At 38.3% G+C, this 16,679-nt stretch overlaps 3 protein-coding genes across 7 annotated transcripts in view; 2 read left to right on the top strand and 1 right to left on the bottom strand.

Annotated features, from left to right (window-relative positions):
- Positions 1-4,386, bottom strand: part of LOC118323997 (serine/threonine-protein phosphatase 4 regulatory subunit 2-like) — a 5,775-nt gene extending 1,389 nt beyond the window's left edge. Inside the window, exons 1-8 of one of the 2 annotated variants that reach the window (XM_035656095.1) lie at positions 4,252-4,386; positions 3,436-3,517; positions 3,080-3,250; positions 2,229-2,322; positions 2,058-2,095; positions 1,811-1,885; positions 1,435-1,584; positions 805-1,079 (exon numbers count right to left, since the gene is read on the bottom strand). In XM_035656095.1, the coding sequence (XP_035511988.1) occupies positions 805-1,079; positions 1,435-1,584; positions 1,811-1,885; positions 2,058-2,095; positions 2,229-2,322; positions 3,080-3,250; positions 3,436-3,517; positions 4,252-4,285 (919 nt within the window). In that variant the 5' untranslated portion in view covers positions 4,286-4,386. The remainder of the gene's footprint in view (positions 1-804; positions 1,080-1,434; positions 1,585-1,810; positions 1,886-2,057; positions 2,096-2,228; positions 2,323-3,079; positions 3,251-3,435; positions 3,518-4,251) is intronic. The other variant, XM_035656096.1, reaches the window with a different exon arrangement.
- A 345-nt stretch (positions 4,387-4,731) lies between these two features.
- On the top strand, positions 4,732-9,373 carry LOC118323998 (eukaryotic translation initiation factor 4E type 3-like). 2 transcript variants are annotated; one of them, XM_035656097.1, is made up of 7 exons: positions 4,732-4,931; positions 5,881-5,953; positions 6,575-6,669; positions 6,760-6,820; positions 6,907-6,973; positions 7,108-7,263; positions 7,379-9,373. In XM_035656097.1, the coding sequence occupies exons 1-7, from the start codon at positions 4,765-4,767 to the stop codon at positions 7,423-7,425; spliced, it is 666 nt and encodes a 221-aa protein (XP_035511990.1). In that variant the 5' UTR covers positions 4,732-4,764; the 3' UTR covers positions 7,426-9,373. The 2 variants fall into 2 exon arrangements, with proteins under 2 accessions (XP_035511990.1, XP_035511991.1); XM_035656098.1 differs by having other exon boundaries at positions 4,862-4,931; positions 6,572-6,669.
- Positions 9,374-12,158: 2,785 nt separating this feature from the next.
- Positions 12,159-16,679, top strand: part of LOC118324812 (forkhead box protein P1-like) — a 12,404-nt gene continuing 7,883 nt past the window's right edge. Inside the window, exons 1-2 of one of the 3 annotated variants that reach the window (XM_035657286.1) lie at positions 12,159-12,486; positions 13,486-13,626. In XM_035657286.1, coding sequence (XP_035513179.1) covers positions 12,358-12,486; positions 13,486-13,626 — 270 coding nt within the window. In that variant the 5' untranslated portion in view covers positions 12,159-12,357. The remainder of the gene's footprint in view (positions 12,487-13,485; positions 13,627-16,679) is intronic. The other 2 variants (XM_035657284.1, XM_035657285.1) reach the window with 2 other exon arrangements.

The raw sequence follows: 16,679 nt of genomic DNA on the forward strand, positions 1-16,679 counted from the left end.
TAAAGCACCGTGGGTCCGAGAGGACTGAAATTTCATTTGTGCTGTATGTCGTGCATGTATAGCACATCTGACAATAAAGTTGACTTGACTTGAAATGGGGGGTTGGTGTAAACAACAAACTGCAACACAGTGAATGCCTTTTGAAGAGAGACAGTCCAAGTGTGCTGGTTTATACTCATACCAAATTGTACAATTCACTGTACTGAGACAAGGCACACAAAAGACAGAATTCTTGGAAGGAGATCACAAAGGCAGTGGGAGGCAGCCAGGAGGAGGAGGCTATGATGGCAGTGTGGCCATTCGGCGCGAGTATAAATACTTTGTTTGTTTCAAGCATACCTTAAAAAAAGTACGTATGCCACCAATTTAGCACAGCATTTCTGTAACATTGCCAGACTCAAGACATAAAAAGAAGATCAAAATCGCTGCAGCAGAACAATATCGTCCTTTTTATTCCATGCAATCGTCTTCCTTGTCGAAACCTGCCGCCTAAATCAACCACAATGCAACTTCACCGCCAAAAGAGACAGCAGTGTTGTGAATTCATTCTAATACTCGCATGTTAATGTTTAGATTCTCTCATATTCACTTTGTGAAAACAACAGCAGCAGAGAGATTTGTACTAGAGATCCATTTTAAAACATCATGAAGAGGATCACCTTTTCACTGTTTTGAAAAGGTAAATCTAAGCTAAAGCATAGCCCTCTGTCTATGAAGACACCACACATACCTACAGTGTCGGTACTGAAACACTTTTAATATACTTAAGTATACATCTGTCAGTGAAGATGAGTTAACGCTTACCATGATCCTCTGAAATAGTAGGTTTGTCACAAGATGTTGCACTGTCGTACTCTTGACCACAAGAGTCTTTTGAAGACGCCGCTGTCTCTGCCAAGCTCTCTGACCCTTTACAACAAGATGACTCCTTTTCTTCGCTTTCTGTTTCATCCTCTTGCTTTTCATCAAACTTGAGCCTCTTGACCTCATGCTTGTCAGCCTCAGAATCCTCCTCCTCCGGGTGTTTGTTCTTTATCCCGCTGTTTGGTGCAATTTCACCTTCCGATGGCGAGGAATCACTGCAGTAATGACAGACACACAGGAAATCGGTTCATCAAATGTTATACTTCAGATTAAAGCTATTAGTACCATATGTATTCAAGTCAAGTCATGTCAAATTTTATCTATATAGCCCAAAATCACAAATCATAATTTGGCTCAGGGGGCTTTACAATCTGTACATTATTCAACACTGTCTCTCCTCAGACCCTGGATTCGGTTAGAGAAAACCTCCCCCAACGGAGGAAATGTCTGGGTTTGACATATATTATCAGTGTCCCTGCATTTTAAATTACAAAAATATTGCATAGACTAACTCAGTATACTATATACTCATTCCCAGTGTCGTATATGTACCATTCTTATTTCAGTCACCTGATATGGTGCTCCTCCACCTCCTCTGTGGTTGGCTCTGGCTGTTTACTGACAGGACAGTCAGGAAGCCCGTTGGTCGAAAGCGAATGACAGCTTGACAGCTTTGGTCTGTTGAGCGGTTTTGGTGTGCCTGGTCCATTTACATTTCGACTGCAAAAAAAAAAAAAGAAAATGACCACGCATGTCATATCACAAGATGGCAAATCAGCAGAACTACTAAGACCCAAACTGACAGGTAAGACATAACTGCCCTTACTATATAGCCTTGTTGGTTTTTGGATATTTGGCTCTAAACTAATTCAACTTTCCACTTGTTGGTGTATGAGGTTATTTTAGATTTGTGGAAGTCAATCACTGACAAGTATGTGGCTCCCACCTGTCTGAATATAGAGAAGAGTTACCAGGAAACATCACTCCATTCATTCTGTTTACACTGGATGCCCCATTTTTCCTTCGAAAGAAGTAGAAAGGCACAAAAACAACTGGCTGTTAATTGTAACTTTGTAAGTGTGACTGAATAAGCAAATTCAAGGGAGCTGTCAATGTGCATCAGAAGCAGCTTAACAGAAACACTGCAGCCAGAAGAGCAAGGGGAGCAAACGCTTAAAGGCGGATGTACTTACTCTGACGTGGGGTACACACAGCTGACCACCATTACGTTCTGCAACACATAAAAAATAATATATAAGAATTCCATTTAAAGACAAGAAAAGTTTGTTTAAAACAACATTCGTAAATATTGTTTATGAGTGAAAACATTACAGTGTGTGGACTTTTACATAGGTAGTGCTCACCTTCTCTAAACCCATGAGAAACTTGTCTGTTCCTGTATAGTTGCGCTTGGGGTCCGTGAGGAGTTCACACAAACGCTGGATGGTAAATGGGATTCTAGAAATGTTATCAGGAGATATATTTAGGATGAGTCACACTGCAAGCATCAGCACTTGCTAAACCTGGCAGCACTGGAGCTGAATGAAAAAGAAAAATCAATCTGGACAGACATGGTCAACCCTAGTCGCAGCTGGTCACAAGTTCTGACATGAACAATTAATGATGATTGTTTTTCAGCATAGTGCTTCTTATATTCTGGAGGGAAGGTTTACACAATAATATGTTTTATTGTTAAAATGGTAGGTTTAACTCCAACTCATGCACCAAGAAGAATAGCAGTTGTTTCCTATTTGTTCTGCTATTTCAACTAAAGTAATTGTTGACTTTGCGTGTGAAAGAGCTGAAAGTAATTTTGCTAGGTGGAAATTCAAGATTTGGTTTGAGAATGAAAAGTGTATATGCAAATCTGTTTTTGGGAGAGCCACATGCAAAACATTAAGTACAATACTGAAGTGGAGGAAGTAACACGACTCTGGCAAATAGAAACAATGGTTCAAATGGTTGTGATTGTAGCTGATTTGATTTCGAAGGCCTTAATATTATCATTTGTTTTTAGATTTAATGCACACAAAAACATCAGTTGGTTATGTTTTCATCCAGTTGATAACATAAGGGGAAGAACAATAATAATGTGGTGGACAGACATTAATGTATACATATAACTTAACTGTTACATTATTTAGTTTTGCATATAGGGTCGTGGGGAAAGATTTCTTTGTCATTTGCGCAGTTGCTTATTATCAGCTTTACTCACCCATTGTAACCATCCACTATTTTTAAGATCCTCATCTTCATCTCTTCGAAGGGAACATAGTCTACATTGGGATTATGTGGTCCTCTCTGTTCTGGTGTTGAAGCGTGGAAATCATCCACTACTTTTTCCAACTTAAACATGAAGTACGCTTTGAACTGTGACCACGGGATCCTGGAAGATATTGAAAAAGCAAGTTTGCATGTCATACGCACGAAACAATGAAAAGTCTTGGAACATATTTTTACATAAACGCTGATCAGAGCGACACGATTTGCAAGAAAACGCATTTCAGTATTGCTGTGGGTGAAGTTTTTAATGTTGAGAATATTTTGTGTAAGCCTTTGTGGACTACTCACATTGGTTGCCCTGTCTTGGCCACATGACACAAGAATTGCTCTAGAACAGGACAGGTCTCTTTCTTCCCTTTCTTCTCAAAATCTGTGAATACCCACACGAAAAAACAGAGGAATTAGTTCATTAGAAATAACGTTATCACAAACAGCACACATATATGATGCCATTAGATCAAAATACCCTTTGTACCTGTATTAAGCTTAACTTTAAACTTAAAGTTTTAAAAGTAGCCCCGCAGCATGTGACTATTGGAGAACAATGCATTCTGTCAATAATTATTCTAGAAACATGTTAAATCCCGCTTAGTTTCAGGATACTTCTGGCACATTAATTGCACATTAGCAATGATTAAATGATTGCACAGTGTTAAATATCAGCTGTGCCAAGTGAAAACATTCTCGGCGAGGAAGAAAACCAGTTAATTGCCACATAATAAAACCGCCAAACACCAGTTTCAGTTAACTAACTGGAAAGTTCTTGCAAAAGTTGGTAAGTTAGCATGTTTATTGTGACGCTACCCAGCTAGCTGTTTACATCATCTCTAACTAACAGAAAGGGAATAAATGGGTCAAAAGTGAAAACTGCGACCAACTCCTTCCTTGTTGCAAATAACATTTAACTAACTAAGACGGGCACAGACAGACCAGATTGCTCCTTAGACGTCTCTTTCTGAACGATAGTCGCTGTTAGTAAGCTAAAATACGGTAACATACGTAACGTAGTTAGCGAACAGTGCAGATTTTCCTGAAGGCGGGAAAACAAATGTCAAACCCCTTCACTAATGATCAATAATCCATTTAAATATCTGTAAATATTGCCTTGGAACGCTTCCAATAGCGCGTCGATGTCCATAGCTGTGTCCAGTCACAGGCAGGAAATACTTGCTAGTTAGCAGTAGCAGGTAGCAACCCAACAAAGCTGCTGGCGGCGCCGACTGCGCATGTCTACAAAATTACGTATTCGCATTTGCGGAAGATGCGTTCCAGTTCAACCTGAGATCAACAAAGCACTTGAACGCACCCCCCCTCGTAGCAAGAATTGGAGATATTGCTTTGTTGTCAGAGTGCAAATAGTTATATTTTCAGTTAAAGCATGTGCACACTCCAGTGACAGAAACTTCTGGGTCGCTCTGGTGGGCTGTAGATGCCGCAGGCAGTCGGCGGGCGTCATCGTTGTTCTGTTGTTGTGACGGCGCAGACCGGTGAAGCGACCAATGAGTCAGCAGCTGGTCGGGGTTAATTTTACCTAACGAACCTATATATAACGATAGCAGCCCCGGTGGAAAACATCTGATTTTTCTGACGAAGTCCTCCGCTTTACAGTCGGTGACCATGGCAGTCCCAGTAGCTGCGTTACCGCTGAGAACATCACCGAGCAGCAGCCCGGTTCTGCTGGAGCACAACATTCACATCAGCGACAGAGATTTGGAAAGGATTTCAAATGACAATGAAAACGACACTTTGCCTTTACATTCTCCGTGGACTTTCTGGCTCGATAGGTAAGACGCTGCTGAGTTGTCCCCCCACCACCACCAGCTTCCATCGTTATATTATTAATCTTTAGCCAGTGTCAAGTGGGTAAAACTCTTTGTAGCAGCTGACCTTTTATTGAGAACAAAGAAGGGAGATGACGAGTTTATCAGGGCCTGCTGTAAGTCAACCCAGGTATCGTTGTGTTTAACAACGACACAGAGGTTGTTTGTCCTAATAAATCACAGAAAATGGCCTGTTAATGGTGTTGAGGCGCCTTTTCTGCCAACTTGTTTTTCCTCTCTGACCTACATACGCAAGTCCTCTACTTGTAGAGATTTTAAAATAAACAAAAGGGGTGTGAATGTGAATGTCTCTCTTATGGCTAAACATAATGACTCCACTTGATTTCAGTCCAGGTCACTTTGAGTTCATCCTTTTGCATTTACTTGTATTTTTATGAGCCCAGGTGTTATTGTTAAAAAACTTGTTGAGTCATTGCTCATATGTCTCTTGCCTTTGTTCAGTGTAGCACTCCCCCCCTGCTGGATTATGCAGGTCAAACTTGCCACTGTTATTCTTTATATTATTATAGAAGTCCCCAGTGTAACATTCAGATGTTTTCATAAGAGTGATTTCAGAATGAATCTTAATTAATCACAGCAGAGTTGAACACAACAAGTGAGTTACATAAGCTTAATCATCCACAGTGTGTACTGTACAAATCAGAGGCTGTGTTCAAATGGGGTCAATGTTGTTTACTGTTTACTGACTTATTTGTCATCTGACCCCCACATCCCCCCACCGGCTTGTCTGCTCAGCTCACTGAAACATGTCTGAGTAATGTAGCACTGATATGAATGTATTTAGAAAATGTCACATTAGAGGAGCTGAGATCTTTACAACCCTTTTTTTTTTTTAAAGCGGCAATTAAAATAAATGCAGTTTAATTAAATGTCTGTGTCTGGTTTTTGTCAGATCTCTACCAGGAACAACAGCAGCTGAATGTGAGTCGAACCTGAAGAAAATCTACACCGTGGAGACCGTCCAGGTAAGATGCTTTACAGTCTTGATGCAAGAGCACAGCTATAGCAAGCACAGCATTGGCACATTCTGCCACAGATGTTCAATAACAAGTGTCCTTATTTAAACTAAAATCAAGATTATGTGCTCTAGAAGCTTCTCCGTCTCTCAAACGGACCAACACATGATGAGCTGATGAGCAGTATGCAGGGTTTAGTAGTTGCACTGGCTAGTAGCATCCCTACATGCTGTGATACAAGTCAAACTACATCATCAGGCTGAGGTTCAATAACATTACACACAGCATTTTCAAGCTGTTTTGAGATTATGCTGGTGTTACCATTATTGTTTGGGGGTTTTCTTTCCAATTCCGTCAGCACAATGCGTCATTTCATGTGTAATATCACTGTGTTCTATGTTTGTTGACATAGAAACATAATAATATAATGCATAATAATACCTTAAAGAGCTCAAGGATTCATAAATTAGTTTGCTTGTTGTTCAGAGCAATAAGGAAAGGAGTCTTGGCAGTGATTTTCTACACCATAAAAATGTGAAATATTAACAAGGCCAGCTGTCTGTGCTCCCAGTGCCAGTTAATGTTCAATAAAATAACCTGTTTCCTCTGTTCACCTTGGCACTGGAGTAGAACTTTTGGAGAGTTTACAACAACATACCCGGCGTCTCCAGCTTGCCACTGAGATGTAGTTATCATCTGATGAGAGGCGAAAGAAAACCACTTTGGTAAGTTTAATTCATTTTTGTATGTATATTATTTGAAGCAGTTTCAAATTGTCTTGTTAGACTGTCACCTGCTTTTTGTTTTTCATATAGGGAAGAAGAAAGCAATGCTAAAGGTGGTGTTTGGAAGATGAAAGTACCCAAAGAATGCACTGTGAGTTACATAGTCAAAAGTGTTTATTATGTATTATTTGCTCATCAATTATTTACTATTTAACAAATTTGTCTTCATATTTACAGTCTGTTGTGTGGAAGGAGTTGCTGTTGGCTACTATTGGAGAACAGTTCAGTGATTATTGTGCCTCAGGTAAAGTTCTTGATTTGAGTTATGATATAAGTGCAGTGGTTTTAGGTCTTTTATTAAAATGGCTTTCCTGTAATATAAACACAATACTTGAAATCTGAACACACTAATCTCATTGTCTGTTGCTGTTCTTGCAGATGATGAAGTAGTCGGGGTCAGCGTCAGTGTAAGAGACAGAGAAGATGTCTTTCAGGTCTGGAATGGAAATGCTTCTTGTGCTACAGAGTCAAACATCTTAGGAAGGATCCACGAGCTCCTTCCACAAATACCTTTTAAAGCGGTGTTTTACAAACGTGAGTATTTGCTTGGATTATTAACAATGATTTGTTTATTAAAAATGTTTTTATTTAATGGATTAATCACTTTAACCATAAACTCTGAGTAATTGTTTTTTTGCTTATATTTCAGCACATGAGGAGCACCACGCTTTTGAAGGAGGTAGATCAAGACACTAGAGATATACATGTTTTTTTGCTTATGACCATGTTTTGGGTGATATCTGGACACATGTTTAGTTCGTACAGTAGTTGCTTAATGTGTCATCTTAATTACCTCAAAATGTAGCCCATGGATTATGAATCTCAATCGATGGTGAGTCCCATCTTCTGAGCACTGCTGTCATTCATAACAATATCCAAAATACTTTTATTTTAGTCGAAAGCAAAAAGCATTTTAGTTTGATTTTATCTATGGCAGTGTTTGTATGTTTTATACTGTAGAATTTAGCAAAACCAAAAACAGCAGATCATGTACAGTCAGATTTAAAAAAAAAAAAAGTATTTTGTGCAGTTTCCTAAGCACAGACAAAGCTAGGTCTTTGAATCAAATCTCATTTTTGGATCTAAGAGGAGGCCTAGTTCCATAAACCTTTATCTTAACAATACATTACAAGGCTTTTTTAGTCAGCTCCTTTCTCTGTTTTGTATGTTACTGCCAAAATACTGTTGCCTATACTAGAGAACGTAATTGTTTAGTATGCTGTAATGCTAAAATATGAGCAAAAAATTGCACATTCTTTTTTTTATTTTCTTCTTTAGGATACGAGTGGATTGTGAAAGAAATATTCTTGTTACTATAAAATGACCTCAGTACACAAAACATCATCGGTAGATGCTGAGAAATATATGCAATCATTTCTATTTTGTAGAATTTGCAGCAAATTTGCAGTGTTGATGTAATATTGTTTAAGCATCTGTCCTAAATCAAGCACTTTGTTTCTTACTGTGTGTTTAAGACACCAGATAGTAGAGTAGTGATAACTGAGACCAAATACACCTTGGTTTTGTTAACTTTTTTTGATGGACAAAAAAGCTGTTTTGTTGAATTTGTTTTTGGTTTCATTTTTCTGCTTTTAATAGTAACTGAGTGAAGATGACAACGTTGAAATTGTGTGGGGTTTTTTTTATGTGTTCATATGACCTGTGTCAAAATGACATTTGTGAAACCCATCCTTTGTAGATAATATTGGCCCTAGGAAAAATTATGAACAATAAACACATGAAGCCAGAAAATCTATCACGGGGAGAGACAAAAAAAAGAGCTCTAAATCTTGAGGGAATGCTTTGGACCTTTTTTTAGTGTATTTGTACAAATAATGAATATTTGTTGAAGTGATGCAACCACGGCAGCAGGGTCAAATCAGTATGAAACAAGCTAATCAGAGAGGTTTACGACTGTTGTGCCATAACACTTTCAATGTCTCTCAAATCCATGTGCTTTTAAAGTTGTTTTTTCTGTGGTGTTGTGATGTGAACGGCTGTATTTGTATTGAAAATCATAATCACATTAGTAGTTATTGTGTTTATGTGTGAGGGAGAGTATGAGTGAGGGAGTGAGACTGACTATTCTAGACTGCATAGAGTAGAGCAGATATTTTTTTTTATATATATATATATATACATTTGAGATAATTTATATGTAGCTATGGAGTATGCATTGAAACCCACAGAAAGACTGCTGCTATGATTTCTTAATCAAATCAAATGTTTTTGCTGAAGACTATTCACAGGAGGAGATGGTTTTCAGACCACAAACTCTGCCAAACTTGCTTGATTTTCCCTTTATTCTCCTGTTGTCCATGTGTTTATGTTATAAGCACATATAGGATAAGTAAAAAACAATAATGTACCCTTGCACTTACACAGTTTACCACTCATTTCAGATCTCAGACTTTGTAACTGATTGTTGATCTTGGATGGTGCCTTGTGTTAACCAGCAGTTTAGAATGTCATCTGTGTTCAGCATGTTGGACTTGTATATAGTCATGTTTCTGTATTAGTTTTACACGTGTTTGAGAAATAAAGACGCCAAAACGTTCACCTTTTGATGTTTGGAAAACTTACTGTTTTGTGTCTTGAGAATATCAATATTGCATTGAATAAAAAAACAGCATATTACGTTGGACCTTTTAGACCCTGTTTTTTTATTTTTAGAAAAGATAACAGGCTGTTCATTGACAGTCTCCAATGTCTGCTGTTAGATTCAAAGATGTGTACATGGATTTCATAATTTTTCCTTCCCACTAGGTTTTTGCAGCAAATCATACTTAATATGTAGATAATATTAAAATGCTGGTTACTCTTAGCATTAACTATAAACATGTATTAATGACTGAAAAGTACTTGGGTGAAGCAGGAGCACATGGACAGCTTTTTCTATATATGACGGCCTACTTTAATGTCACAAGTAAAGTCAAAAGTAGGTCAAATGATCACTGACAACAAGGTGCAACACATCATGTAGTTCCCTATCTAAATTATGAATGAAATGAAATAAATGGAATTATGCAAATTATCAAAATAAATACGGAAAAAAATTATCTACAAAAAATTAATCCTACAACATGGCCACAGGTCAACAATGACTGTGGATTTCTAACTGGGGCACTGAAAGGCCTTTATGTCATAAAGGCTCATGCACATTCAGGAGTAGGCCACCATTTCATGACGGCCAGGAAGAAATTGTGTCCCCCTTGTGGTTGCTTCAAAGCATAGACATAAAAAAATTGTTTACAAGAAGGCTACATCTGGAGCAACACAGTCTTGTCCTTACAATGTAATTGCACATAGAAATATAATTACATAAAGATTATTGCTCTGACCATCATTATTCAGCACCGTGGGTATCAGTCTGCCTCTATACACTTAACATGTCCACACTAAGCAGGATGCTTGTATTGAGCTACATTGGATTGTACAAACTACATGAAAAGTCTTTTTATTCTTACTCTGAATGCTGAGTGATGCAGTGAGTGAGTGAGACTGAGATGCATGCCTCCCTGCGTGCATCGGGTTACTGTAAGCTTTACTTTGATGGGGGATGTCAGAATAGTTTTAAACAAGTAAATGATTCATAATATCACATCAGAAGTGATGATTCAGGGGATTTCCCTTCCCTCATAGAGTTAATCATTCCTGTCACACAAATGTTTTAAATGGATAGAAGATTTAATGTTATCCAGGATGGACTCAGCTGAAACCACATTAAGTTGTGACATATGTAGGTTTTCATATCGTTATGTTTTTGTGTTAAATAAATTTTCGTTGTCAATTTTTAATGATGTCATATATTTTCCTTTTAGCGGGTACTTTAACATGAGCAAATCAATAATATGCATAATTCTCTCCCGGTTCTAGCCAGTCGCCCTTGCAAGATCCATGTGGAAATGATCGATTTCATTTCGGAGCTCACTCAATTGTATCTGCTCTCCAGTGGATAATATCGATATCGATAATAGATGATTAGTTTAACTCCTGTCTTTCATTCGGCTTTTCTTTTTTAACTGCCAGTTTACAGAGGGGTCCTTTAGCACACGAGCTGTCAATGTGACCTTTTTCCACGACATAAAAAAAGAAAACAGAAAGAACAACGTTTCTCCGGCTCCGCGTCGCATTTCCAGGCGATCTGAAACGGTCTCGCGTGTGAACGTGACGTCACCATTGTTTACTTTTACTTAAGCCACGCCCTCTGTTAGCAACTTGTGGCTAGCTCGCTACCAAGGAAGCCACTGCTCCGAGGGTCCATCTACAGACACCACCCCGACTCCGAGGACTGTCCGCCCGCATATAAGTCGGTGAGTAAACGTTCATCCGACAACGCGCCCACACCCGCTGAATGAATATTGAATGTGACGTTAGGTTCATTGGGATTTTGTCGGGTGGCAAAACCGTAGAGACGAGAGAAACGTTTCTTTCAAAGCTAGCGTCAGGGCAGGCTGCTAGCTTTTGTTGTACCGTTCACGTAAACGCCACCCGCAAGGCTGGCTCGAAAACTGTTTTGCAGTCCAGCTAACGTAGGTTAAAAAAAAATATACACTACATAGTGAACATGCTAACCTCCAAACGTCCCGTTTTCTCCCTAGTTAATGGTTCAAGTGCTGAACGCAAACCTCGGACCGCAGTGATAGCTGTTAACGGATATCGGTGCCATTCATATCGCGTTAGGCTAACTGAATGGCTTATTGCGTTGCTATAACGCTAATCAACAACGTTCATTCAGAATTTGAAGTAAAACGTTTGAAGGTGTTGATTGTGAACTGGCGGGCTGTGTTGTAGAGGTTATAGGTGTACGGTGACTTAAGGTAATGTGAGCGTCTTAAAATGTGCCCCGAGTACATTGTTGAACACAAATAATAAGTTTGTACAGTATTAAGTCAAACCAAGATTTTGAATGATCAGTGATGATGATCAATTGGACACTGAAGACCAAATAACTGATTGAGTGCATCATAAACTGATATATCAATTAGGGCTTCCATCCAGACAAGGTGTAGTTGTAAGTTATATACTTCTTTATTTATCTTTATAAATTGCTGATATTATAAATCCTCAAGAAAAAACAAGAAAACAAAATCCAAGTTTATTCTGATACATTTAATATCAGTAGCATTCCTATCCACATGTTATAAGCATGTGTAAACATCACTGATTTAAATATATATTATTTAGCTATTTGCATTGGTATATTGGCGTGTAACAATAAACATACAAACAATATAAAGATAAAACAGACATTATGAACACTTTGACTGTTTATTTGATGATTTAAATGAATTAAAGAAGAGCTGTACAGTTTGTCATCGTGCATCTTTTGATGATATCAAATAATAGCTTATGTGTGAAACCACTTGTCAGAAAATCTATCCTTGAGGCAGAGGGTGTATATTGTTTACTCTTTCTTAAGGAAAAGGCCTCTTTGCGGTGTTTCCTTTACATCCTTTTGAAGAGTGGTGGCCACCACAGCTGGAGAGCTGCCTCTGTGGTGAGAACACTTTAAATACAGTAAAAATGAATCACGGGCTTATTAAAACAGCTGCACTGAAACACAGCTGTTAAGTTATCATAATACTGCACTAACCACATAATATCTGTCTTTTAAAATAATGCACAATGGACCTGATGCGGACTCAGTGGTCAGCCGGGTTCTTGCGACCAGAAGCACCCCTGACATCTTCAAAAATGTCTGAAAGGAAATACTGCCCTTTGTCTTCAGAACTAATCCGGATCCTGAAAGCAAAAGTAAACCGAGTGTGAAAACTCACCAACAACTGCCTGTTTTTGATTAGATACGTTTCAGTTTTAGATGAATCAGTTTAAACTAACTAAGTTATGACTTGTCTATGAATGACACGTTGCTGCTAGACATAACTTACTACCCAGTAGTCACGTATTAGTCATTTTCAAATGCAGGAAACCGTGCCTCTTTCCTTCTTTTAATTTGTCTGTAGCTAACTGTTGGTACAGTTTTTGTCATGAGTTTGTCTAGTGCACGTCTAATCAGATCATCTGTCCGATGTTGCCTAAATGTTGATGTTGGCTCCCAGCGATGCCTAACTGATTGATTGATTTCAGTATGTGAATTTGATAGTTGAGTAACTCTAAAAATAATGACATTATCCTCGAGGCTGTGTGTTTCTTTCATGGCTTTCTGTGTAGGTTTCCATCTGCTCGCATTATTTGTTTGCCTACTTTATTTACCTTTGTTTATGCTGCTTAACGTTTGACTCAAACACTCCCAAGCTGTATACATAAAAGCCTACTTGTGTATTGTACTACCTGCCACAGCCGTTTATCGCACCACCTGGTTAATGGTAAATTGTTCCAGAAGGAAGATATGTTTGCACATAAACACGGACCCAGGGCCCCTGTGTTTACAGTAGTCATGGCAGCACTCGGTTATTCAACAAATAGACCTAGCATGTTCTCTCTCACTTGTAGAAGAGAATGTTTGTCTTGGAGGGTAGAGCTTTAACATTGTAGCTCTTAACTTTTAGTGCTGTCACTTAACACGACTTAAGTTTCTTTGACATGCTGCACGAGTGCATTATTGGATTATTTCAGAGTCTGCCGTGTATTGTTACGCTTTCTCTCGGAAAATGGACCTCTTATCACCTTCTCGAGTAAAAGCCTTGTCAAACACATCCAAATAAATGGCACTGTGTTTGTCTGCACCCTTTATGTGATGATAGCTTTCTGCTTTACCCTGTTGTTTTCATTTACACTTATTTCCTTTCTCAGTTCAGTGAAGTCCAGATGCATGAGTCTGGGTCAGAACCAACAATCCACGCCATTCCAGCAAGTCAGACAGAGAACGGGAATAATACTGAGAATGCGAGTCGACTGAGGAGCAGCCAGACTCCTCCTCCAGAGGCACCCCGGGTCAGTCATTTCCAGCTGCATCCGTACAACACAGTAGCATTACTTCTTAAAAGCATAGGTTTTTTTCTGTTGTTGTTTACCAATGCTGTAATATATATATAGTGCACAGTCTTTGTATATTCAGCAAAAATATGACATGATTACACCAGACATGCATAGAGCTGAAATGGTTTGTCCATGTATTAATTAGTAGATCAACGGAAAATTAAGCTCCATCTTTTTCGGTAGTTGATTCAAACATTTCCAGGCTCCAGCTCTCCGAGTGTGAAGATTTGTGGCTTTTCTGTCTCACATGATAGTAAACCTATAACGTTATATACCTTTGCACTTTGGACTGTTGGTGGGACAAGGCAAGTACTGTCATTAAAGATGTCACTTAGGATTCTTGGAAATTGCGATAAACAATTTTTCAGTATTCTCTCACACTTTATTGACCAAACAAATGATTGGTAAATTAAGAAAATAATCTCCAGCTTAACCAATAATGAAAATAATCTTTAGTTTCAGCACTATTCAAACATGCTTGTTTGGGGAATTTGACGTCTCTTGATGTAGTGGGATATAGTACATGTTATAGCTTATTGTTGATATTGTTATTATTTGATATGTCGAGATTGTAACAAATGAGTGGTGAAATTAAAAAGAACAAATAGTCTTGCATAGTCAGGATCTCGGACAGCAAAGTCTTGATTTCAGACCATTTTTGATGTTAAAACTTGGACCCAGTGAGCCATTTGAGACTAGCAGCTTCTTAATTGTGATGATTTGCTGCTTTTTTTTGCTCCATGTGATCGTAAACTGAATATCTTTGGTATTTTTGGGCTGTTCACTGGACAAAACAAGGAAATATAAGACGTTACTTTGTTTTATAAAATTGTGATTGACATTTTATTAGACCAAACGGTTAATCAAAAAGTCGACTGGCTGATTCATAGATTATGAATTGTTTGCTGCAGCCGTGAAGGAAATGATGTTGTGTTTGGAAAGTTTTTGCCTTTGAGTGCAGTTACTTTGTTAAAGTACCATACAGCTGCTTAGGGACACGTGTAAATGTTTGTTCTCAATTCTACAAATATGTGCTGCAACTGATGCAGCTGCTTTTACTTCACTAAACTGTGGATCACAATTACATATGCTACATTTTTAATTTCCTCACCGCTGGTCTGGTATCCAAACATCAAATCTTTTCTTGTCATACATACATACCAGGTAGACGATGACAACAGACACAGGACTCACAACTCACTGCTGTATGAGAATGCGGGTACTTTGTTTTTTGACATGTAAATGTGTCCCTGAACCTCTCACTTTGTGTCTCCAAACTGCAGTGTTTTATATTTATGCTGAGGGGGAGCACAGGGATGGGGGGAGGTTATAGTGAGGTTCAGAAGGGGAGGGGGAGCACAACCCCTGGTGGGCGGAGGGATCATTGTTATATTGTTAGTTTGTTTATGCTCACATCATTTAGGGTTAGCGAGGTTCTGTTGGACTGTCAGGCAGAGCAGTATTGCTGAGCAGCATTTTTCCTTCAGCAACTAAAGCAGACTTTTCAATGGAGACTAACAGGTTTGTCCAACTCTGTTTGTATTTGTTTCATGAGATTATCATAGGGCACTGCTTTTTATCAGGTTTTAAAATGTGTCTCTGTCAATGAAAATGTGTCATTTAAATATTTTCAGATCTCATGCTGTTAAATCTTCAGTGGAGTTTGTTACCAAGTATGTGTGTTTTTACAATTGCCACTTTTCCTCTTGCCACACCCATTATGGCGTTTTAGTAAGTATTCAATCTCAGAAGTGAAGGCATATTGTGTTTGTTTTTCAGCAAGTTCTCAGTGTTCTTATTTGCTGTCAGTCATCTCAGAGTTCACAAGACCAGTCTTGCGGGAACAGATCGGTGTTTACACTCAGTTGCTCACTGGTATGACTTTCAACAATAACAACAACAGAAGATGTTTGGACTTGCTGGCTACCATGGCAACAGGGATTAGGCAAGGGCTGTTGTTGTGTTGATGGTGTCCACAGAAAAATAGAGGGGCCAACTGGCTCTGTTTGTGGGATAGACCTGTTTTCATTGCTTTGGTGGCCACCTCTGCAGCATTGAATTTCATAAGAAAGGACAAACTAGGAGGCAGTCATCTGTTATTGTTAGCCCAAAGCCTGTGTGAAATTCACTGTCAGTTTGTTTACCCGATTCAAAACAGGCTCTGCCTTGGAGAGAAATGTTTGTTTGTGGTTCAGACCTTAATTAAAATACGAATCTCAAGTTCTGTTTTCATAAACAGGCTCTGTATGCTTTTTTATTCATTATTTATATCTCTATGCAATTTTGATTACTCTGTTTATGTTTACTGTAAACATCCCTTGAGCTTAGGCTTGACAGTGAGGGGGATGGTATGGTAATTGCTGCATGCCTAGCAGAGGATGTTGATGTTGTTGTTGTTGTTTTTGTGGTACTGGTTGTTGTTGTTGTTTTGATGGAGAATTCCCCTTGGACATCCAATGCAGTTGTTTTTGTTTGGTTCATTTTTAGCTGAAATGGCAGTAGAGCCAAGTTCAGCTTGCTAGATTGACCAGTGAACTGAGAATGATAAATAAGCAGTACTGTGAGTAAGTATAAATTATTTTTTGACTCAGAGGCATGGGAGTAGAGTTGCAACCATAAGTTGATTAATTGAATTAATAAAATTAAGCAACAGTTATTTCTATAATGGAATCATCGTTTTAGTGGTTTTTTTAAGCTATGATGTCAGAAATTTCCAGCTTATAAATGTGAGGATTTGATGCTTTCTTTTGTCATACATGATAGTAAACTGAAAATCTTTTGGTTTCGGACTGTTGCTCAGACAAAACAAAACATCTGAAAGCATCACCTTAGGCTATGGGAAATTATTTTTCACAAAGCAGATAATCGATTAAGCCAGAAAAGAATTGTCAGATTAATTATTATTATTATTATTATTAATAATAATACATTTTATTTATAAGCGCTTTTCTAAATACTCAGACACTTTACATAAAAAAACATAAAAGCAGTAAAACAACATCAAATAG

Source organism: Morone saxatilis, unplaced genomic scaffold, assembly GCF_004916995.1.
Source record: "Morone saxatilis isolate NCDOM2014 unplaced genomic scaffold, NCSU_SB_2.0 Contig15, whole genome shotgun sequence".
In the NCBI taxonomy this organism is placed as follows: Eukaryota; Metazoa; Chordata; class Actinopteri; family Moronidae; genus Morone; species Morone saxatilis.

Excerpts from the sequence above, each read along its gene's own strand:
- LOC118323998 (XM_035656097.1), top strand. The coding sequence starts at position 4,765 with ATGGCAGTCCCAGTAGCTGCGTTACCGCTGAGAACATCACCGAGCAGC. Across the intron at positions 5,954-6,574 it reads ACACCGTGGAGACCGTCCAG|AACTTTTGGAGAGTTTACAA; the intron begins GTAAGATGCTTT and ends GCACTGGAGTAG. Across the intron at positions 6,974-7,107 it reads CAGTGATTATTGTGCCTCAG|ATGATGAAGTAGTCGGGGTC; the intron begins GTAAAGTTCTTG and ends CTGTTCTTGCAG.